The following is a 25,023-nucleotide window of genomic DNA, read 5'->3' on the forward strand; positions in this document are numbered from 1 at the left end:
TATATATATAATTCTTCAACGATTTTCTTTTAAATATATTTACTTCAAGTTTCTTCTTTCTTGATTTATTTATTTATTTATTTATTTTTGTTAATAAAATATTCTTGTACTCTCTTTTTCTTTATAAAGATTGAGATCTGGTTTAAGATTTGTGTATTCGTTATCTTAAAATTTAGGCAAAATATTTTACGCTGATGTCATTCTCTTAAAACAAAATAAACGTGTTCAATAAGCAATTCATTTGATATATTGACTAGATTATTTTCTCCTGTTCTCTCGAAATCTCAAATTCAATTCAAACGGTCGAAAAATGTTCTTTGGTCAATTTGAATTGTTTGGTTGAAAATTTTTCATTGTTTTGATTTGTCTTTAACGTTTTCGTTTTTTGCTCTCATCGAAAATGACATCTATCAAAAAGTTTGACGTTTTGTTTTCTGTTGGCAGTACTCGTGTTATTCCTTCCTTCCGCCCTGACCTTGATTTTTTTTTTGTGCTTAGGTCAAGGGAGGCGCACCCCCCGAGCGCTTCAATTATTAAATTTCTGTTTTAAGTACACGTTTGATGCGATTTGCGATCGCCGGAGGGCGCTTATTGACAAATGTGTTTCTTTTCCCGGAATTAGGTATCAAAATATAATAAAATTTGAAAGTAAAACAAAACAAAAAAATTAATAGTAAAGAAGAAAAAACGATTACGAATAAACGAATAAAAGTAATAAAATTAATTAATAATATACACAAAAAAAAAATTGCGGACTAGTTTTGGTGGTTGTCCCCAGCTTTTTTTTTTCTTCTACTAATTCTTCATTTCTTTTTTTTTTTTTTTGATTTACGTCTTGATATTTGCTTTTGGTTTTTGTTGGATCGCCTTGGTTCAGGTTTATTCGCCGAACCTGCTGCACGCCTTCTTCCATTTGCATTGCGTGCACCACATATCTTTGTGGTCCATGCCGTAGATCTTGCGGCACTTCTTGCTCTCGCCGCGGGCCCGCCTAGGCGAGGCAGGCGTCTTGGGGCTGTGCGGTCTAGCCGACAGCTTAGGCAGCTTGTGAGGTGATTGAGGTATGTTTATTGGGCCGGTGAGCATCTGCTGTCTGTAGCATCCGACCAGAAGCCGCTGGTATTCGGGGTCTTCGTGGGGAGGTCGCGCCATGTCGCGGTGCGAGAGGGTTGGTGGCGGACTGGACTCGTTCACCTCCCGCTCGGTGTAGTAGAATTCCTCCTCACGATCGTTTGTCTTATCACAGCTGAAACAAGAACAGAGAACTCGGATCAATAACATCGTCTAAACAGTTCCAGTGGATGCGAACACGCAAACCACGAAGAAAACAAGCGCAACTTCAAGGTGAAAATACACCCGAAGTACTATTTTTCTTCCAAAGACGAATACACCTCTTGGCTAATATTAATAACTTCATTAAAGCCGGTTTTCCTTCTTGATAACGACCGCGTAAATCAACATTCTTACAGGATATCTTTGTTGTGAACTTCAAAGGTCAACTACTACTGACATACACACGTAGTAAAATATAGTATTTATGTTTACAATCCTGAAGATTTTTTGGAGAGCGAAGAATCGAAAACAAAATACAACCAAAAAAAAACGCAGCTGTTCTTTCTAAAATAAACAAACATTCGACTACTTTACTATCAAATTACCTCTTGTATACATTTATACAAAACATAACTTAACTACTGCTGTAAATGAGCTTTTTTTTCAGTAAAACATTTCCGCATTAATCTATCAATGTTTGCATTTAGACAAAACATTGTGACACCTACTTTTGTCAGTTTATTAAGTTTCTAAATACAATTATCAAAGGCAATGATAAATATTTAACATTTACTTAAACGCAAATGATTTTCCGAGCAAATAGGTCACTAAACTATACAGAAACACCGTATACGTGACAAACTCGCGGAAAACAAATTTTCTATTTCTGATACAAAACAACATATTGAAACATTAACTTGAATGCATAGAAACAAATAGTTGATTTGTTTACATAATTAATTAGGACTTAAGTCATAAATCATTCCTATTCATAACGTAAATACCTTAAACACTTGATATTTAAATTAAATGAAATTTATCATCTTTCTTCTTATTATGTTAAATTATACAGTTTTCAAAGTTGAAAATGCGAAAAACAGATTACATAATTTACCGAGTAATCTTGAAACATAAATCAAGCAACGGAATGCGTTGGGCATTTTGATTAATTTGATGGACAAAATAGAATCGTTTCAATGCCGATTTCAATTGGGATCGTGGTGACAAGATGTGCAGGCAGGCTTTTCCGAAATGCGACTGCAACCTTGTTTGCATAGCCAGTTTTCCTTCTTGAAAATATCGCCATAAATCAACTGAATAATATTCGCGTGTGAAAGGTTTCATGAGGTCATGCTCTGCGCGTTTTGTGCATTTATAGCGAAATACTGTACTTTATAAGTGCAATAAGAAAGAGTTTTATTATTGCACGAAGGAAAACAACTTATCCAAAATAAATGCATGACGTGAACATATGGTGTATATTTTCTTACTTCCTTACTTTAGGTCACCTGTTTAGTGATTCAGCTTTTATCTACATTCGATTTAATTTTAATTTAACTTAGTTTTCAATAAATTATAATGATTTATTGTTTAAGATAACTTCCATTTGATAAATACTTAAGTAAAGTATTCACTTCACAAGTAACTTGTCAAATATCACATAATATAGTTATTATGTAATCGATGCAAGTATTACCACTTGTAACCAACTTAAACATAGATGACAACTTGCTGTAGATGACATTAATCAAATGTCTTGTATTTTCTTGTTATAATTAAACTGAAAGTTGCTATCAACTGTAACTACACTGTAGTTAATTGGGTTGATGCTAATTTTAGCGAGATTCTGCTCCTGTGTGAATTAGGTCGAATCTTCACGAAATTTACGTTATTTCCGTTTACATTTGCATAATTGCTTGAGCATTTTTCCTTTCAGCCCTAAGAATAACACCGAAAGTTGCGCAACGATTCGCAAAATGGTAACCTCTTCCATTTGCACATTCCTCTGCCATTTGCCGAATGCTATCCCAGCCACGGGCCACTTATTCATTTCTCTTCTGACATTTTTAACTGCCAATTACCATAATGCTGATTAGCTAACAGACACCGAACCGGAGCTTTTCCTTTTTTTTTTTTTTGGTTGCTTGTTTTTGTCCCCGCGGGAATTTCTCTTTCGCAGATTGTTATCATAGCAATCATCGAATTGGGATCGACGAAATATTAATTATGAAAGGCTAAGAAGGCTGGGTGAGAAAAAAAAAACAAATACTGAACGAGTTGGAGACACGCGCGCGCTCGAAGAAAATACAGTTTCTTTCGAATAATATTCGGTCGATGTGTAGACAAGCAGGCAAGCAGTAGCTAAACAGCTATACATATTATAATTTCTTTGGTATTGCGTTTCTAACAGTAAATCATAATGAACCGTTCCAAGGCTCAGCCCAATCTAATTCCTTGGAAGGGAAAACTCGCGCTGGAAGTGCTCGATTTCCCCGTACAAAACTTTGCTCGGTTTCCGTTCACTCCATTGTTGCGCTGCGCTAAATGCATGTAATCGTTTGCACATTGAGTATGGACTCGCATATCAATCAACGTATTTAGTTATATAACAACAAATTCAGTTCGTATCAATCAAATGCATAACGTTAATTATTATTATTCATTATGATTGATTCATCGCTTAGTTTTATTACAAATATAATCAAACTATGATAAAATTAGAAAAAAGCAATTATTTTATACATAATAAATATCAAAAAATATTCTTAAATAAAGAATTATTCAAAGAAAATCTATTTGGTGTATATTTGGTTGCCTATAATGTTAGTCAAAACTTAATATTTCATTGCTATGAAGATATTCGACATTAAATATAAAACACTTTAAGAATTGTCAAATTGAATTGAACTGTAAACTCTACTCATCATATAGCATGCATTAAATTATGTAATATACTTTTGTAAATACTTGGGAAGTGCAAACATTTGAAAATATTGAATAAAACTTAATTGCAATGAAATAATTTTCGCTGATGAAGATGTTTAACTTACTTTAATTGTCAATTGAAATGAGAAATTATATAAAATAATGCAAATGATTCAATAATAATGTTTCATATAGCGTTAAAGTCTTCATTATTTTAACATTTGTTAAATTCTATAACATACTTTTACAAATAATTGGGAAGTAGTATTACTTGCGAAACAGTGTGTAGGAGTTACGCTTTTTGTTCATGAAGATGTCACAAATTGTAACGTCAAAAAAAAAACGTGTTATGTTTTCTCATTTATGATGCATCAAGTTGATAATTAAAACAAAGGATTAAATACGAACAATGATAAATTATGAATTAAGTGTAAACAAACAATAACAATTGTTTTCAATTAATATTAAATAAAGTCCGTAGTCATGTGAATACTTTTTGTTTTCTCTCACTCTCTGTCTATATAGTATATATAAAATTGTTGGAGGTCGAGATAAGCGTTGCCGCACGTAAAGAAGGCTAGACTGGGCTTTGTGCGACGGCAGGTATACAGATTTTTTCCTCTCATTCTTCCAGTCCGTAGGGCGAGGAGCCCTTTACTTTCTGAATTGTAGGGGTGTCTGACCTCTGACGTTTGAAAAAAGATTGTTTTCCTTTGCACCCTCCGTCTTCTCACCACGTGCATACATACACATATTTTCATCCTCCTCACGCTCGGCAATAACTTACTTGAGATGGTCTTTTCTGACATGGGCCTCGATGGTCTCGCACATGTTGGTCTCTATTTGGCATCCGGGCCATGTGCATTGGAAAACTATACGGCGAATAGTCTGAAAACACACAGAAAAAAAAAACACAAATTATTATTGATTCGGTTGGAAAACACACACAAAAGTAATAAGAATAACGTAATCATCTCGAAGAAAACTATTTGTAATTTTAATCTGGCGATAAGGAAAGGCAAGCGTCCGTTTCCTTTTGTTTATTTTCCCCGCATTTATCGCAGATAAAGCCGTGTGCGATCGCTATCGGCAAAATTGAGAAATATTTTTAAACAATGCCTCTCGAAATACCTTTGCCTTCGTGTTATTTATAAATTCGTTGACAGATACACTTTTGACACGATAAGAAATTTGTATTCATTTGTTTCTAATATGAGCTTATTAGTAGTTTTTTGTTGTTGTTGTTGCTAAGCGATTTATAATTATACGTGGAAATTGTATCCACTCATTAAAACGTAATTGATAGATTTCGTAAATTTTTTCAAAGAATTTAATTTTTTTTAAATCAGTCTCATTAACACTAAAGCGATTTTTAATTAGAAAATTATCCAAAATTGTATAAACAACTATTTTTTTGTGCGCTATTAATTTTATTTCAATTTTTTACAAAACAAGAGTAACAATCTAAATTAAATCAATACGTCTTAACATGTAAGTTTTTTTAACTGGAAATATTAAATTAGTTAATTATATTCAACATTTTGGACTAGGAATAAATCTAGTTAGAAGTGACATTTAATACTTGTCACTTTTGTCATTTTGTGACACGTCATTCATAAATACATGTCAAACAAAAATATGGAAATAACTCAGTAGATTCAGTATATTAACATTTCATTGATAAATATTAGATTTTACTACGCAGGTGATTCCACTTTACGAATTCATGAATTATTTCGTAAAACGAGAATTCGTAATAACTGATTAAATGTGAAAATACGTAAAATAACTCGAATTAACGTCAATGATTAAAACGTTTAACCTATTTCCACTTGGTATTCACATGATTCATTCGAATCACTCGGATTCATCTCCTTTGTAAACGTAGTATTGTTTACTACACGGTATAAATAAATCTTCGTTATATTTAGATGGGAACAACAAAATGTTTGTATGTGTGTTACCGAGCTAAAGTAAAAATAGTAAGTTGAATAACCCACTTTTGAACGACTGCCAATGTCAAATGATATACAACGTATTATTTAAATGTATTGTTTTTTTTTGAACGAAATATTTGCATACAAACCTAGTTTTAGTACAAATTAGTTTAAATTATACATGCAAAGAATTTACAAAAAAAAATATCTAAATTAAATTTTAATTTGTTCGTATTGTTTAAAGTATGTTAAATATTATAGAATCGATATATTTCTAGTAATATACTAACAAGTTTTAACAAAATATAATAAATCATGAAAAATCACATAATCTCAATAAATATTTTTTTTCTTAAATTATAGAATTAAAATGAAATTGAATGATTTCAAAATGCATTTCAATGATAACAGCAAACTGACAGACTAGTGTTACATCAATGTGACGGATTCGATTCACAATTAGTCTGCGAATTGACGTAAATCCATGTCATTTATTACGAACAGAAAACAAACAAAAAAAAACTATAGTCAGTGATTTGTTTAATACGGATTGGTAACGTGCACGAAACAATGCCCATTAATATATCGATTCGAATCTCTCTGACGGTAATTGGGAAGGCTCATATTTCTGAATTCGATACTGAAATGCAATATGCGAGTGTGTCCCTACTCGACATCCTATACCAGATTGTCTTTTTCTAGGTATTTCACGAGAGAAATTATAATAATTATTTATTGATGCAAATTTATTTGTAGTTTATAACAGATATTTGTGGATAAGCAAAAAAAAAATGAAAGTTTGAGAAAATCAAGTTACGTGAGTATACACAAAAACAATGCGTTAAAAAAACAGAAGAATTGAAAGGATGTATGTTAAAGAATGTAAATTGACAATGGGGTATCGACCTTTTTGGGTAATTTGGTGAGGAATGTATACATGTAGAATATGTTATTAGTAATTGTAAATAACTTTGGTAATTAATGTTAATATTATTGGGTACATAGATCCTACGCGCGTGTAATAAATCACACGCCTTTGTAGTTTTTGAGTATTAAATGTCAGAGGAAATGAACTGTTTTTGCTGAATAATAAAATTGAATGATAATTCGGTGATGTTAATGTTCTTCGTAAGTTGTTTGATATCCTTTTTGTACATATAAACTGATAAGAAAAAAAGAAACGTATGCAGTTGGAATGCGATATCGTTCTTGCACCAACAACCCGAATGAGTCATCGGTGCTCTTCATTGTTGTTCTTGTTATGATTGTTGCGTGTGTATGTGTATATGTATCATCATCATCGCGACGATTAGTTGTGATCTCTTGTGTTTCAGTTTTGGAGGACGACGCAGCGCGCGAAGGACAAAGAATCTGGACGGAGTATCGACGTGAATGCGCGCTGCGTCCTTTCGATGATGCACCGACCGTTGGAGGCGGCGGCGACGGCACGTGGCACTGTATATAAACATATTGATCTGTCGTCGTCGTCCTCCTCCTCCTCATCCGCCGCCGGTGCAGCCATTTTCACTGCTCATGGCCTACTTCGATCGTTGCGACGACCCTGGCCCTAGCCACTCTCTCTATTTCCCTCAATCCTCTCGGTATCAATCTCGCATTATCAATTAATTCAATATTTGATCATCTACTTTTCCTCTACACACACACTACAGTCTCTATCTACACGCGCGACGAATTAATTTGACCTCATCACCAACCGCTGCTCTCTTCATATGTGTGTTTTATTTATTTTTTTCATCATTATCACTGTTGTCATTGTTAGATAATCGTGTTTTGTTTCACGTACAAAAAGCTAACGCGTTTTTAACAACAAAACAATTGAAATACTCGTGTAATAGATCATTTACCGCCAACCAAAAAAGCAGTTACATTTCCACTATAAAACACTAACTATACAAGATTCTTATATTTGGATAACTATATGAATAAAACAAAATAATATTTGTAGCAAACGTGTATAAATATTTATTGGTCACAAATATTTATTAATGATAAATTATTCAAATTAATTTTGTACACTATATACTTATTTAACATGAACATTTGTAACATCTTTGGCATTTCATTTTTTTTTAAGAAACTATGTAAGGATTCTCAATCATTGCATTGTTCTTTTGTCTCTTTTTACTTTGTTTGACTACTACGTTTTTGTGACAAATGTGTGACAAATATTTATAAATAACCATAAAGAATTCGGGTCGTTAGCCGTTTCATCGTTATCAATTAAATTATGTAAACAAAATAAAATATTTATTAATGATAAATCATTTCATAAACAATTTTGATTAAAATTGAGATTTTTTTTAAACAAAGAGAATGTTCAGTTGTTTCTTTATTCAATATTTGTATGTAACAATTCAAACCTGCTTTATTATCATAAAAAAAATCTTTCTTACTTAACTATTAATTTATAGTAAGCATATATTAAATAGTTAACTCAATAATACTAAATTTATCTTTATAAAGTTTGGTAAACTTTTTAACATTTTCAATAAAAATTTGATATGAATCAAAGGTAAAATATTGTTTTCTTTGTATTCAATTTCATTAAAAACGTATATTTTACGTTAAATAGTAAAGATAATTTAATTAATTTCAAAGCTAAAACTTCGGTTTAACATGGCTGTTAATTTGAATCGGTTCATTTTACTTCAATAATAAGTTGTTTTTTTTAAATTTTCATAAAAACTTGTTGGTTAATAAAAATTGCGTTCTTTTTAAATTAAAGTTAATATTCGCATATTTTGTAATAGTCTAGTAATTCTTGGTTGTTGAATTGATTCGGTTCATTCGACTTGTATGTTCTTGTGAAAACGCGTTTCATAACAAAGAGAAAATCCGACGCGGATCGATTCGAAAAGAATGCGCGGTGCGCAATTTCCACTCGTTTTTTCATTCTATTTGTCGCGTTGGGATTCGATTGTGGGGAGAGAGAAGCATAAGTCGGTCTGTTTGTTTTCCTTCTTCGGTCTTTCGAAGAGCGATTGAACTGCGAGAGATGCAGCAGCAGCACACAACACAGTTATTATTTAATACCTCCACCGATCAGCTGATGCAGCTGCAGGCGCGCGGAGGCACAGCTGATCGGATCCTTGAAAAGGTCCTTTGTGTGACCTCCTGGCCTTCCCCCACCGTCCGACTCCCCTCGCTCTCAAAACGTGTGCAACAGCGAACACTCTCTCTCTCTCTCTCTGCCTCTTACACACACAACTCGATCAGCTGTTTTTCCATAACATCAGCATCCATCCTGCGCGCAGCCCTCGTGCGTGCACTTCGTTATCCGAGGGATGCCCGAAAACCAGAACATCCATCCCCCTCGCACACATAACGATCACGCATCCGAACGTGTATATAAACAAGTGCATGTACATCTCTATACAGTATATATATATTTGATGCGGGGCATCCTCTTCTCTACCTCCTCCTCTGGTTGCTTGCTACCTGTTGAATGGGTTCATTGTACCTAGAATACAAGGGGGGTTGCTGCTTCTGCTGCTGTGGTCGACGCTCTCAGGTGTTTCCAGCAAAAGGCAGCAGCATATATACATTTTTTTTTGTTTGTTCTCACTTTATTCTTTCGCTCTCCTTCCTTCTTTCGACGCGCTCGTAAACGAAACGCTCGGAAGTAAGAAAAGGAATAAATAAATATAAAAATAAAACGTATACGTATATGCATGCATATATGTACGATGATGGGGGCCCGTTCTTGTGGCCTCTCGAAACGCGAATTGAATAAATTGGACGTTTATGAAACGGTACAACTTTACGACCCAACCGAAAGAAACACCCAAAAAAAAATGTACACGGAGGAGGCCGGAGAAAAGAAAGAAAAGAAACCGAAATAAAAGGAGGACGGAGGAGGGAAGAGAGCGTCGAGGATGGAACGTTTTCTTTGACGCCAGTTTCGAGGGTCTACGTGACAGGAGTAAAGTAGACTGGATTTCCTTCGGTTTCTCCATTTCACCGCATTTCTTAACCATTTTCTATTACATTTCATTTAAGGTTTTCTCGTACGAGGACAATCGGAACATTACAGAAGATGATTTAATTGACGCTTGATCGCTTGATTTCATCAACATCGAATGTAATTTAAACCTCAGCATTCAAATTGGTTTAAATGTTGGTACATCTCAATTACAAAATGCACAACTGAAACATTAAACATCTTAATAATTGAGTCATCATCTCAAACAAGTTTAAAATTTAAAGCTCCTTTTTTCAAATCTTGTTTAACTTATTAACGGAAACTAAATATGTCATCAAGCAATCAATTAAAAGAAATACAAAAACTAATACTATTTACCTTGTAAACAAGTTTTATTTATTACTTATTTTTAGTTTGTAACTTCTAAAATATCTTTAATGAAACAATGGTACAAGATAAAAGTGAAACTTGTTGATTTCGATGGAATCGATTAGAGTTATGTAAATCGTAGACATCGAGAGAAGACAACTTGGAGGTTGATCAAGATTGAAAGAAGAGCTGTGGTGGGAGGAATGAATGATGGTAAAAAGAAAAGTGAGTCTTGTAGGAAAAGTCCAAAGTGGTCAATAGATGCGAATGATGCAAATTTTTCGAGGTCATGGTATTGAGAGCGCTGCGTTACGTAAAAGACAACAACAACAACAACAGAGCAGCTATAGCAACGGATCTGTTCAATTGTTTTATCTCAGCCGTGGGGGCTACACGAGTCATTTCGTTTTTTTTTTTGTTGTTTTTATCCTACACACTACTTTCCTAACTCGCACACATGTTTCATGTGTTGTATGACGATGTGTAAAGAGATTGAAATACGTAGGATAAATAAATAAATCCAGCCTTGTTGTGATTGGCCTTACGCAACGCTTTCATTGCCAAATTCTTTACGCACCTTTTTTTTTACTCTCTCTCTCCCAGAATTTTTACAAATTGTGCGCACTTTATTGGTGCGTGTCCTCGTGCGTTGGATGTATTTTTATCGGCGGATGTCCATGAAAAAAAAGCTATCTGACAATTAGCAATTTCACGTGAAATCCAATTCGAATTTCTAGTAATTAAAGTTAAAGGACACTTTTTTCATTCCACATTAATGATCCTCATCATTCACACAACGTTTTGAAACGCATTAACAAACCATTTATATAAAAATATACCTATTACAAGCATATTTACATTTGATTTATTCGGTTAATACTATTGTAGTAACGTAACGTAAAGTAATTACTTAATACAACCTACGTACTTGATTTCATTTACTTTATTCCATTTTATACAATTCTTTTTTTTAATCCAGCATCAATACGTAAGTAAAATTATTTGATTTTATTATAATTAATTTTAATGTAGTAAAGTTAAACTTTTGATATATTTTCTTTGTAAACATGTAGCAACATTGACCGAAACGTGTTTTGTTTCTTGTTTGTTTGTTTGTAAAACACGTTGATGCATAGTTGCAATGATTACACGCTTTGTCATCTGTTGTTGCGATAAAATACCTCCATTGTCGTACTAATAGCGAGGCGATTACATTAACCGACTGACAATGCTAATTATTACAATAAACGTTACAAACAAAGGCGTACATTTCTAGTATAGTTACTTTAATGAAATAAGGTACAAAAAGAAAATCCCTTCTGACATACATTCTGAGATTTCCATTGTTAATACTTCTTGTTTTATCGGATTAATGGAATTAAAGTGATCACATTAAGCATTTAGTTTCACGGTTTTACCTACAATTATTTTAGTTTGTTTTAATGTAAAAATAAATTCTGTTTGCATTAATCGAAATGATTTGATTATTGTGTAAATATTATAGTATGATCACGACAAACAAACAAATTTTATAGATGTAAGTTTTTATAATACATGTGATTTGTATGGTGTTGACTTTATACAGTAATCATTTAATATGCACTTTAGACTGTAAAGTGTACATTAAACGATTACTGTCACGCTTTTGCCTCTAATTATTTTGATTTGCTTCAGTATACATTCGAAAAAGCTTTGATTATTGTTCAAATATTATGAAGAATTAGTTAAAGTGATGCATAACTTTTTGTATTAGATTCTGTATGTTTAAATTTTGTTAAAACAATTGTTTTAGTCATAATTAATTTGAGTAATAATGACTTTTTTTCATTTACAGGAAAGAGGAATTATCCTTTAATTTAGTTGGTATGTGACATACCATCAAATGTTGATTCAGTTGACGAAGTTGTCTGATTGAGTTGTCTAAAAATGTAGGAATTTCTGGCCCTTCAAGGAATTATATAATACTTTGACTATTGGATCATATATCTAAAATCTAATTTCAAGTTTCGTATAGGGCAGAGGTTCCCAAACTTTTTGGTGTCGTAGACCCTTGGCCATGTTTTTCGGTTTTGGGTTACCTGATATTGATTTTTAGTATAATTAATATTTAATAGCTAAAATATAATATTTACAGAGACGTCAAAATTTACGTTTGTACGTTCGTGCGAACAATATATATATGGTTTACAAAATTATCGTAAATGTTTAAAAATTATATAATAGTTTCAATATCTTTAAGAACTTTATTATCACAAAAAAAATGTAAAGTGTATGTATGTATAATGAGTATGTTCGTGCGACTCTCGTTTAAAAAATGTAAATGTTTACATGAATTTGTAAATTTCTGTTTCTATTAAGGTACATTCGCTTTGCATACAGATTATCAACAATTATTGTCTTATTTATTTTTAAAGAACTTTATAATCATAACATTTTGATTTGTATACTATTCATTTAAACATTATTAACAAATTAATTAATGGAACGTCACTAACATTAGAAAAAATGAATGTGAAATTAATCATGAATTATAATGAAATTGCTTCTTTGATAATTAAGTAAATCCCACATTTCATGATTCATTGGAGCATGCAATCATTTATTTATTAATTATACAAAAATACATTTTTGTGTCGTAGTCTTAGCTGATATTGATTTTTTTGTAAATGTCTAACTGTAGTGAAGTTTAGTGTTAAAAACTTAAAGTAAAAACACATGTTAAGTTTTATACATTTATTAATTGAATTTAAATTAAAACTACTCAAAATAAAATTTTGTATCTGTTATATAAAATATACGTAACATAAAATAAACTAAGCAATAAGTAAATGTTTTTAGTGAGAAGGATGAACCTGATGCTTTAATAATAAATTATCAACATTTGGCGTCAATTTTGTAAGCTTTAATCTTAAATCTCCTCGGCTAATGATGTCCAGTCTGTTTCTTTTTTTCGTTAGGAGATTGGTAACAGCCCTGAACCCCCAATTCCACTAGGTATGACGATGGAAAGGAAATTAAACAATTTTCTTCGCTATATTCCAGGTTTTTACAAGTTCAAAACGTATTGCGACCACAAAGCGAATGCCTACAACTTACATATACATAATGTATATGTCTTTATATTATAAGATAGTATAATGTAAGTAAATAGGTACTATCAGTGTACGTTGAGATCCACTATCGTGGACCCCTATTTTCATTTCATGGACCCCCAAATTTTTTTTTCGCTGACGTAGACCCCTTGTAGGCTGCCATAGACCCCTGGGGGTCGATATAGACCACTTTGGGAATCACTGGTATAGGGTGTTGATGGTTGTAGAATAATGGGTTGTGAGTTTAGTTCGTAATGATTACTCTTTTATCTATCGGTTATTGTAATAAAATGGTTTTATTGTCGTACTGATATTGTGTTGATGTGATCACATTAAACGGGCGACAATGCTTCCACCTTTTTTTTCTAGTATGTTGGTGGATTTGGTGTGAAAGGGGGATATGGTCGACGCGTAGGTCCGACCGTCGTCTGGTCGTGCACGTCTACGGCTCGTCGTGTTATGCATGCACGTATATATATATATATGTGTGTGTGTGTGTATAAGGGCCCTATGGCGCGAGACGTAAACATTGGGGGCAATGAACTGGTCGATGGAAGAGGCAGGTTCACTCTCTCGTTCCATCCTTGTCAGGGCCGTTGTGTCGTGGTTTGTTGTTGTTGATGTTGTTGCTGCTCTTGTTCGTCCCTCCCTCGTCCAACCCGGGGCAGTCCGGGTTTTCCGTTCCGCGACTTACTCCTCTTCAGATCCACCATTCTACGGTGACGTCACACAGCGAGAAGAGAACGGTTCGCTCGAAGAACACAACACACCGGAGGAGCGTATTGTTGCTGCTCTTCCTACCATCGACATTTTTAGTTACAGTTACCCCCCCAAACGACGGCTTCTGTTCGTTAAATTCGTCGCATCTCCTCACGTGTGCAACGGACGTTCAAACTAATTGATTCATTACTACCTTTGACTCATCGCTTATCCTCTTCACCTATCGAAGAGGTTTTACACCTTCACCATCATCGATCAACCAAATACTCCCAACAACTCTAAATCCAACATCAAACATTTTAGAAGGAGTCAAAGCTTCTTCCTTCAAGCGATGATCAATAGGTCAGGTGGATCTGTGACTAGTAAAAGAAAAATGTACGCACGTGGGTTGAAAAGCGCGCGCAGATCAACAACCTTCGTGGTTGTTTGCGATGCGGCTTCTTCGCCTCCTCCAGACAAAACTCTTCTTCATTGTTTGCCTTTAGACTTACACGTAACACCGCCGCCTCTCAAGTCGAGGCACTCGAAATAATACTAAACTATTTCTGTCCCAAACACATCACGATATTAAGTCGTACAACCCGAACACGTCGTTATTGTCTATCATTCGATACTAATATTTATAGTTTACGTAAATGCTTCTAACATCTCAATCATACACAAAACTTCATTTCGAATCGAATCGTATTTCTTTAAGACTAAACAACTCGATCATTAAAAAGAAAAACGTATTTATTTAAAGACAAGAATAAACATACAAACAAATATTCAGTTAACAGCTACTTATGCAATAAAGTTCTACACTTAATCTAATTACCATAATCCTTCATTGAATTTTTAGCGATTGGTGTCACTTGTAACAGCAAAAAACGTTTGTAATTAACATATTATTTGAATATCTCTTCTCTCTTTATTTGATAAATAAATATGTTCGCATCTGCAACATCCGGATTTATTATCAACCATTAACGTTGAAAACACAAACATCTCTATTATAATCGTTGAGCGTTTGTGTATACATGTAGGACATGTAAACTTCAATAGAATAAAATTTGCAATATCTTTTTTTCATGTGAGATAATGATTTGGGTTTATACAAGATTTGAGATGACTGTTATATCAATAGTTAACTTTATACTTGACTAATAAACAAAACTCATTAAGATTATTTCAGGTCATTGCTTTTTGCAGTGATCAAGTAATAACAACATCTTCGTTAAATGTGTACTGCTAGAATACCTGTAAGTAGGTTATTCAAACTTTATTTCAATCATTAAAGATAATGATACAATTTATACTCGACACTGAATAATAAATGTTATCTATATTCTAGCAACTAACAGCTGCACGTACATTTGAAGTAAGCTATGATAAACATACCCCATAAACAAAAGTTATTAGATCAGCAAGCCGATTCTATCTTTAATGTCAAATTGACAGTTACAAAGTTACAGTTATTATTTTTTACTTAAAAGTATATAGTGGAAATTATATAAATCACGTCAGTTTATTCAAGTGTAATAATTGTTATTTTGATGTAGGTCATTTCAAATTTATTATGAAATAATCTAATGGTAGCACCTAAATATAGTGACATAAATTCGTTTAAGTTGGTGTACTTGACTATCATTATGGTAACCACCACGTGGTATATGGTAGTTGGTACATCTGATGTTAGGAAGAGTGTAGATTTAACATTAGATTCGCACGATCGAAATGTACTTTAGATTAATGATTCTCTTGAAGGAGATTGAAATAAAATGTGATGAGGTGTGAGGCGCCATTTCGATTGTCCTCCTCTTGTATGAAGTTGGTGGGACTGTTTGGGCAGGCGGTGGCGATCCCCGGTCAGTTCGATTTTGCGTTTTTCGATTACGCTCGTTCCGTCCCCGGCTATTTATAAATGCAAACAACACAAACAGAAACGTGTGTATAAAAGAATTCCCGGCGTCGGAGTCAAAGGGCAACGAACTTCGAATTTAAATCGAGAGATTCGAAGTCCCTCCCTGTGTTGGTTGTTCGTTCTCCATACGTATATGTGTATCTGCGTGGACGAATGGACTGTTCACGATTCGGATGAGTGTGCGTGCGTCTGTTTGTAAAAGACGAACGAAGATACATACACTCTCATACTACGCATCATTTTATTCATAGCCTTGTCCACAAAACCGTTGCCACCACCTCATGATACATGCATATACGCACACATAATCATCGCACTTGCCTGATCCGCACGTTCTGCGCAATAACGCACTCTCCTGAGATCCCAATTATCAGCTGCAGATGAAAACAAATTTACAACATCGATTTTAACACTCTTTACTCGAAGAAGAACCATCCGTTTCTTATTTCATTGGAGAGATCTAGATTTTCGATCTCTTTGTATCAGCGGCGAAGCAGCGGAGATTAGTTATTAGAGGTGTAACAGTAAAAGGCGGTGGCGAAACAAAGCTACTACTACAGCTATCATCATCATCATTATTATTATTGCTTGCAGTGATGATTCCACGCTGAGAGATCTAATAATGGTAGTATAGTAGTAGTAGCTGCATGCATCTGAACTAGTTTGACTCGCTCCGATGTGAAACGAACGGGATCCTCGTTTAGATTGCAAACATTGTGTGTACTTTGCGAAATGTTTACACACGCATCATTTTTGAATACTATACTTAATAACTACTACAATAAAAACTAATAATACAGATTTTTTTTTTGTACGTGAATGAAACAATAACGATTCGACCTTTTTCGCTTCGATTTGACATTTCGCGGCTCCCGCGATTTTAATATGTATTTATGTGGACTTTTCCTTCCGCATTTCAAAATACATTCAATATATTTACTGCTCAATTGAAAACACTTTAATTCTATAAAGAAAACATTTTATTTACTTTCAAAAGTACCTTAAATGCTTCCACATTTGAATTTCAAGTTGTTAACCTTTAACCAATTCGTACTGTACCTAAGGTCCGTTGCACTCTACTTAACCGACATTTACCATCTGTTCATGAACTGAATTTTCGAATAATAAATTTTATCGACATTTATTATGTAAAGTCCAGTTATTGGTGTCAAATACATGGTCAAATTGAAATCAGTTACCCTGCACTTCCAACTTGATATGAAGTTTCTATTTCTTTTTTGCAACTTTTGTAAATTAACATTCATAATGTTTACTATTTCCTAATTTTGGAAAGAACGAATTGTATGAAATGCTAAAGTATCTATCAAAAGTTTAAAGTTCAGTTTTGTTTCCTTGTTGTTAACACCATGGAAACATAAACAAGAAATCGTAGTAACGTCTTAGTAGCAATATTTATTGAATATTACAATCATTTTAATTTATATAAATGCTTTAGAATTAATTAATTATAGTAATTTATCTTATTTTTTTTAGTTAATTAAAATGTATTTAATTATGTATTTATCAATTAATAATAATACATTGGTATTTGCCTAATGAAGTATTAGATAAGCAGAGATTGTTTCCTTAAATTAGTCTTAATTGCTAATTATTGTATACTTTCAGAATTAAATTATATCATTGAGTCTTTTTGTACCATTAGGTCATTTAGAGCCTCGGAGACGATTAATTAATAACGAGATATATATAAGTAAACCACAATCTTATATTAAATATTTTTTTTTACTTAATTATTGTATTTTTTTTCCAACGTGTTATTGCAAAAAAAATATATAAATGGACCAAGAACATAGCCCAGAGGAACACCTGGAATTTGAATAAATTAACTCGTTTTAGTTGTAAAATGAATACAATTAGTGTAATTAAATATATTGAGATGTTGTCAAAATGGGGCACTTAGACATTTAGTGCTCCAAGAACATTGTAAAATTTTCATATAATTGGGTAAGAGTTAAGATTAAGTTAGTACTGTATTACAACATGAAAGTACGCTTGTAGACTGTAGTGGTTATTGAAGCTATGACACATTGTTATATTTGAGTTGTTGCAGTTCATTTTTCAAGTAATTAAGTACATATGTAAAATAATATGTTTGGAAGTGCATTTAATTGACGTTTGTAGGATGAGACCTTGTTAGGTTACAGCTCAATTATTGCGGGTTTTCAACGTAAAACTGTAGAGCAGCGTTTCTCAACTTATTGGGCCGCGTAAAATTTTTAATGAGTCACAAAATGACAGCTGTCACCTTATGTCAAAGCGAGGAACTGGTGAAATATTCTTAGGAATTGGGTCGCAGTACAACTACAAACAAAATCGAAATCCCGACATTTGAAATACCGACAATAACAAAATCCCGACAGTATTTTTATTATTTGATATAGACTTATTTATAATAAACTTTAACAATAATAAATAATCTAAAATAAGACAACAAATACATAATAATAATTTGATACTGTCGGAAAATGTTGTAGAAGTTGCAGCAGTAACAACAAATTGTTAATGTTTGTTGATAAGGTTGTGCGAGTATGTTTGAAGTTGGAAAAATATTGCCAGCTGTTGGTGTGGCTGTGCGGACACGTGGGAAGGTCGTCCGGTGTGTCCACCTCGAATGGGCTTTGGGGAATTAGAGCCTAGGTGTAAATATCATATTTTTGGCGTGTGTTGTTTTTCCACGTCGAGACGCAGCAGCGAGGACTCGACCGTCCGACGGATGCCAAAACGGCAATTGTTACACAAGCGTTCGGCCGTTCGTTCGTTCGTGGCATTTTATTATTAGCCCGATGTTTTGTGTGTGTGTTTGCAGAGTGCCGCCCACGTGCCGCGACGGTGGTGCCCAACTATCTAAGAATAAACAAACGGATCTCTCCGATCTCTTCGTTCGTTCGAACGCAAAGGGGACACAAACTTACTTGTCTTGTGTATCATTTGCCTGCAGTAGCCTTGTCTTTCGTTGCGTAACTTTTGAACCTCAGAAGAAAATACTGCTATAACAACAACAACAACCAAGCAATGAAAACAAGGCGCGAGATCCAATAAAAATAATTTCGCAAGTTTTCCTATGCCTCCAAGGTTTGGCTCTGTTTTGAGATTTTAGAAAGGGGTCCTCTCCTCTCTTCGCCACCTTTCCACCTCACCTAGTAGCGAAAACTTTCACCGCAACACGAAAATAAGGACGAACCTGCGCCTCCGGCCACCAATCGCAGATTTTAAAATATATTATTATTAATTTATCTATTCCTTCGTTTCATCTTCATCTAATTATTATCATCATCCTCAAACTTTCATTGATTCAGTTCATTTAGGAGCGGCAAAATAATAATATGAGCGTATAATGGATGTCCAATTATGCGACGGTAAAGTTCGCTTCCTGCCATAGCTTATTTACAAATAATGAACCGTATTAATTACCAGTTCCAATCGAGTTTGACGCACTCGCACTTATTTAATGGACTTTTCCGCAGATCCCTTGGCTGGCTGGCACCGCCTTCTATTCCGTTCCGTTATGACCGGTCTACTTACTAACACTCCAACCATAATAATAATTCATGATCCATCGAACAAAGCTCGAACCAATTTTATGCGAATATTTCTCTAAGGCAATTAACAGAGCACAGGTGCATTTCCAACCAACGTTTTCAATAAGGAAACCAGTTGATCAATTATTGTTTCTATACACTCAGTGCTTCTAATATACAGAGCATTATTCCACAAAAACAAACGATTCTTTTAATACTAATTCATTACAAAAAATTTCATCACTTACTTTCTTAAGGAAAGATACACAATTTTTATTTAGTAAACATATTTAATAAACAGTTTATGTTGTCTAGACTTTTAATATATTCACTTTCAATTCAACTTAAACCATAGATTTATATCATCCGAAGATATTCTATTCATAAGAAAACCTACGGTAGCATCAAACATTTATATTCAAAACACAACTAGATTTTAGTTTTTTTTGTAACAATAAAAGAAAACTTTTATGCCTCGTAAAAATCTCACTTTCTTTATTTCTTTACCGTAAAATAAAAAAAACTGACATCTTAGTCATTAAATGTCTAAATTGTTTGTCGAACTTTGCATCGAGCCTCCAAATAATAAAATGGCAAACATATCGTGCGAAGTGTTAACGACCTTAGATAACTCTGCCCGTTCATTATTTTAAACAATTATTCAGTGGGGTCGTTAAACCCGTCCGATTTTCACTGTTTAAAAGAAACAAACTCTTCTTTTTTATTAGTTTACGAGCATATTTGCATTTAAGCACTGCGTTGAATAATGGAAATTTGGTTTGTAGAAACGTGCATATTTGAAATATACATACTGAAAAAAGTTATAATTATATTAATACTACAATAATTCATTTGAGTCTAAAAAATCTGTTCTGGTCAAAATCCCGACAATCGAATTCCCGAAAACTAAAATCCACATATTTGATTGTCGGGATTTCCCTATGAAATATAATTATTACATAATTTATTAGTTACAATATTTCCAAATTAGATTTTTTTTCAGATGCAAATATTTTATGTAATGAATAATGTTTAATTTAAATTTGTTTATTTGTTTTTTGTATATGTAAATCAAATTTAGTGAGTGCGGACTAATTGAGGGCGTGTATGCAAAGTCCGACAAAAAAAACACACAGAGAGATTAACTTATGTAATTACAAAAAATGTCAAGTTAGTTAACCTTTGGACCAGTTTTTTTTCTCTGCAGTGTTTGTGTAACGGAATCCGTGGCTTTTCTTTTTTTTTTGGAGCGAAAAGACCTTCGTTTTCAACCTAAATAAACCGTATTTTCGTCGAAAGTCGGGTTTTCCGATGACTTCAAGAAAGTGATATCACTCGTTTTTGTTTTTGTTGTTGAAAGAGAATCTGAAGTTTTCAGGTGGAGAGGATTGTTTCGTTTACGACCTGTTGAAATATCTCGAGCCAAACGAATGCGTAGTGGCCTTAAGGTTTCGCAAAAGCCTCTCTCGAAATGGCGCACCGCTGCACCACACAGCCTTCCATCCATCTCTCTTCTGCGTACATTCTGCACGTTCAATGCAACCCAAGGACGTTTGCAAAATGTACACACAACGCACACACACAGCGCAATCGACAAACAGAGATTTGCAACAAGTCTCCTTCTCTTTCTTTCTCTTTGCATTTGTTGCGGGGAAAGGCAGCAGCAACAACAACAACAGAAATTAGTCGGATGGGAACCCGTGCTGCTCCTCTCTGACCATCGAGACTTTCACCCATTATAAATAAATAAGCAAAGGAGGAAGAAACTGGTCGTCGATGCGAATTAGAAATCTCTAAACTGCGCCATGCGAACGCATGAAAACAAGGAATCGTCCTTCTTCTCTCTCTCTTAATAGGTTTTCTTTTGTTTTGTTTTTAGGAACTCACCTTTTTCTTCCTGGGCATCTCGTACAGAAAGTCCATGCCAATTCCTTCGTCCGACGCGGAACTCGAGGACAGTATCGCCGCATTTGGTGAGGTCGTGTCCCTGGGTGGAGGAGACGGAGACAGTCTGCACGAAGAAGCCGAGCTGCTGCTCTCTGGGGAAGTTCCTATCCAAGACATATCTGCAAGGACATCTGCAAAAAAAACTTAAGATAATAACATAAATCTCTGCAGAACAAGATCCTAACTATACATTACAAATACAATAACAATCGATCTTATACTATTAAGACACTTTATATTTATCTATAATAACAATTATTAATACAAAAAAGACTTCATCAATGAATTAAATTGATGTAAACAAGAAACAGATTAAAATTAATGTGTAAAACATTTCCATTTTATCAATAACATAACATTGAATAGAAACATTATAGACTTAACATTCACTAATCAAATTGATATGACAAAATCTTAAAGTTAAATTAGTAAAATCAAAAGTGTTTTATAAAATTATCAAATTAATTATGAATTTGACTTTCAAATGAGAATTTCAATTCGAATGATTAATTCAAATAACAAGATCAAAATATTCAGTATTATACATCATAATAATAAGTAAAAAAAAGATAATTTTATTATACTGTTCATTCACAACCTGCCATCATCTCGGGCTATAAGTTGAATGCTTTTGTCAGACAGAAAAAAAAAGGAAATAAAAACAGAAAAACAGAAAAACTAATAAGATTTTCTTTATATTGAGTATGGAAAGATTTTGAACCTATTTAAAGAAAATTAATTGAATTTATCTCTGAAAAGTGACGGACGACCATGGGATAAGTTCAAGTGAATTCCATTCATCTTTAACAGGAGATACAAAATATATTGTGAAACGTATTACAATTAATATATTCAGCAAACAGCTGTTCCTAATTAATATTATGACAAAATTATCAGTATGATTTTTCATTAAAAAAAAATATAATTGTTTCAATTTCTTTAGATTTTTCAGAATGATCAGAAATTGCAAATTTCATTTACATTAGATTGTTGTTATAAAAAAGCTTCGTTCGCAAATCAACATACAATGTGAGTAGGAAGAAATGATTGTGGTATGGGTTCAGAAAAAGTACTTGAACTTATTGAACCCGATTCACAACAAATAATGAGTTGTTACACGCGCGTCGAAGGTTATACAAGATTCGACAAGATTTCGGTTGATCTATATGGTGAACCTAACCTAAACTTCTTTTGTTGAGCGTTTACAATAAAATGGCGTCTAACGTCGACCAATCAGAGCGCAAGACGCTTTTCACCCATTGGTTAGTTAAAATTTGGATACCAAATAACCAGAAATAATGTAGTAAATGAATTAACTATTATTATTAAAAAATGAATTAAGAAAATTACGAAATTATTGCTGATAAAAAATGAAACACAAAAAAAAATATAATTGGTTATAAAAATTAATTGTATGTTGTTCGGGGAGGAAAAAAAAAAACAAAATCCCCGGATTTAATTGGTCATAAATGAATTCCACAAAGCCGGGTAATTATCTGAAATGCGTCGATAATGATTGGTAATTACTATGACAATCTAACTGCGATGGAGAACAAACAGCAACAAAATAAAAGCGATCGGACAAAGGCGGAATTAATTGACGTATTGCGTGACGGAATGTCAAAAATCAGAATGACCAACTGTTGATTGATGATGGAATTGCCCATGTAAGTACCGAACATTGTTCCGCATTTTGCTGAATTGTGCATAAGCATTTAGATGCATTTCCACATGCTCGCAATTGACGTAGAGAGCAGCACGTGCGGATGACGGGATCGGCGGGCCACACTACGAACGTCGAAGGCCAAGAACGTGAAAACTGCAGCGAATTTCCATTGTCGTCGAGGGGGCGCGCACATTTTCCCGGCGCAACTTCGATTGGACTGCGCTGCTCACCCGCGCCACCCCCCTTCCTCATCGCAATCCGAAACACGTGCCGCGAATTCGCGACACACGCCGGCTTCGATCATTATTATTATCATCATCATCGTCATCATCATCATTATGATTATTATTATGTATCGGTTGTACACTTTTCGCGTTGCATTTCTGTGCGCGCGCTGCTTCGGTATGCATGCAATCGCCATAGCAACAATCGTGCGTGTCAACTTGTGTCAACTTTCCACCTAGACGTGTTTTATTTCACCTTCTCCTTTTTTTTCTCTCTAATTTCGTTTTTCTTGCTTCAACGTACTTTGGCCGGCTTTTTGTGGGTTCTCCGAATGTGGAACACGATGCGGGGGTGGCTCGTCACGATCCCACACTCTTTTTTTTGTATTCATTCTTTTTCGTTTCGTCGTTCTGCGTTTCTCGTCGCTCGCTTTTTTTTTAGGCGTCGAGACGTCTGGCCCAGTTTAGAAACAAAATTCAATAGAACAAACGCACCTTGCCTAGACATGATAAATGACGCAACTGTAACGACATTGTCTGGACACCATTCATATTTTTTTAACTACCCTTAAGTCATCTACATCAATCCCACATACCCTATTAATTAATTATTAATTTACATCGAAAAATGTAATATTTAGAGTAAAAAATTATAATTTATTTCCACAATTATACTAATTATATTATAAATTTCTCGCAATTCAGACAAAGCATTGTAGGTCAGGTACGAAACGGCAACGTATTTTGCACAAACGAAGTCCTTGGACTTGGCTCGCGTACATTTTTGCACGATAGATGATTCTAAAAATTGTAGAATACATTCAAGGATTTTGTAGGTCAACCATAAGACTGCAATTTATTTCATTATTTCTACGAGTTGAGAATTCATTATTTTCACAAGTTTCTGTCTTTTACATTTGAAACATTTTTGAATATTAATCGTTAGATTAATATTAGTTCTTAATGAATATTTGAAAGCGTTTTTAACTGTAACTCATTAGTATTACAAATCAAATATGTAAAAGTCCATTTAATCTAATCTTCAGACAAAAGCAAATTAACAAATTTAGTTGTAAGTAATCATATATTTGAAATCTTCCATAAATAAGTATTGAATGTACATTTTTGCAATCAAATATTATTTTTACTTAATTTAAAAAGAAAATCATTTTCATCATCACTATTCCTGAAATTTCTTTGACAAGTAAATTCTAAGTTTATTTACTTCTTTTTTTTGTAATAACATTTGGTAATTTATGAAGATCGATTGGAAGAGATTTAATATTAATTAACTATTTAATACTTACTGGTAGTAAGTGGAGAAGCTGAGAGACTCATGAGGACCAATGCAGCCCTGCACTCGTCCATTCGAGAATCATTAGGGCTTTCATCTTCGTCTTCATCGCTTGGTCGTCTTTTGCGAGATCTGTAATTAAGAATGATTTATGTAATGCATTGATCAATATGAACATCTTTACTATTATTGTTACGTACGTACGAAATTAATGAAAATAAAACAAATCGAGTTTAATGAAGAACAGTTTTTTTTAATTTGTATTTGATTGAAAGTTCAAATTTGATTGAAACTAACAGTAATTATTGCTAGAAAGTATACATAATAAGCAGTTTAATTTGAAATTTGATTATACGGTAGGCGTGTAATAGGAAATTGTAATGTAGAAGCGATTACAAACTGACGAGCGTA

General features: G+C 33.6%; 1 protein-coding gene across 2 annotated transcripts in view; it reads right to left on the reverse strand.

Annotated features, from left to right (window-relative positions):
* Nucleotides 1–542: 542 nt before the first annotated feature.
* Nucleotides 543–25,023, reverse strand: part of LOC108567139 (zinc finger protein 395) — a 49,291-nt gene continuing 24,810 nt past the window's right edge. The window contains exons 3-6 of one of the 2 annotated variants that reach the window (XM_017927435.1): nucleotides 24,626–24,744; nucleotides 21,369–21,559; nucleotides 4,766–4,866; nucleotides 543–1,246 (exon numbers count right to left, since the gene is read on the reverse strand). In XM_017927435.1, coding sequence (XP_017782924.1) covers nucleotides 880–1,246; nucleotides 4,766–4,866; nucleotides 21,369–21,559; nucleotides 24,626–24,744 — 778 coding nt within the window. In that variant the 3' untranslated portion in view covers nucleotides 543–879. Of the gene's footprint in view, nucleotides 1,247–4,765; nucleotides 4,867–21,368; nucleotides 21,572–24,625; nucleotides 24,745–25,023 lie in introns of both variants that reach the window. The other variant, XM_017927434.1, reaches the window with a different exon arrangement.

This window comes from Nicrophorus vespilloides, unplaced genomic scaffold, assembly GCF_001412225.1.
Source record: "Nicrophorus vespilloides isolate i.1.1-1 unplaced genomic scaffold, Nicve_v1.0, whole genome shotgun sequence".
In the NCBI taxonomy this organism is placed as follows: Eukaryota; Metazoa; Arthropoda; class Insecta; order Coleoptera; family Silphidae; genus Nicrophorus; species Nicrophorus vespilloides.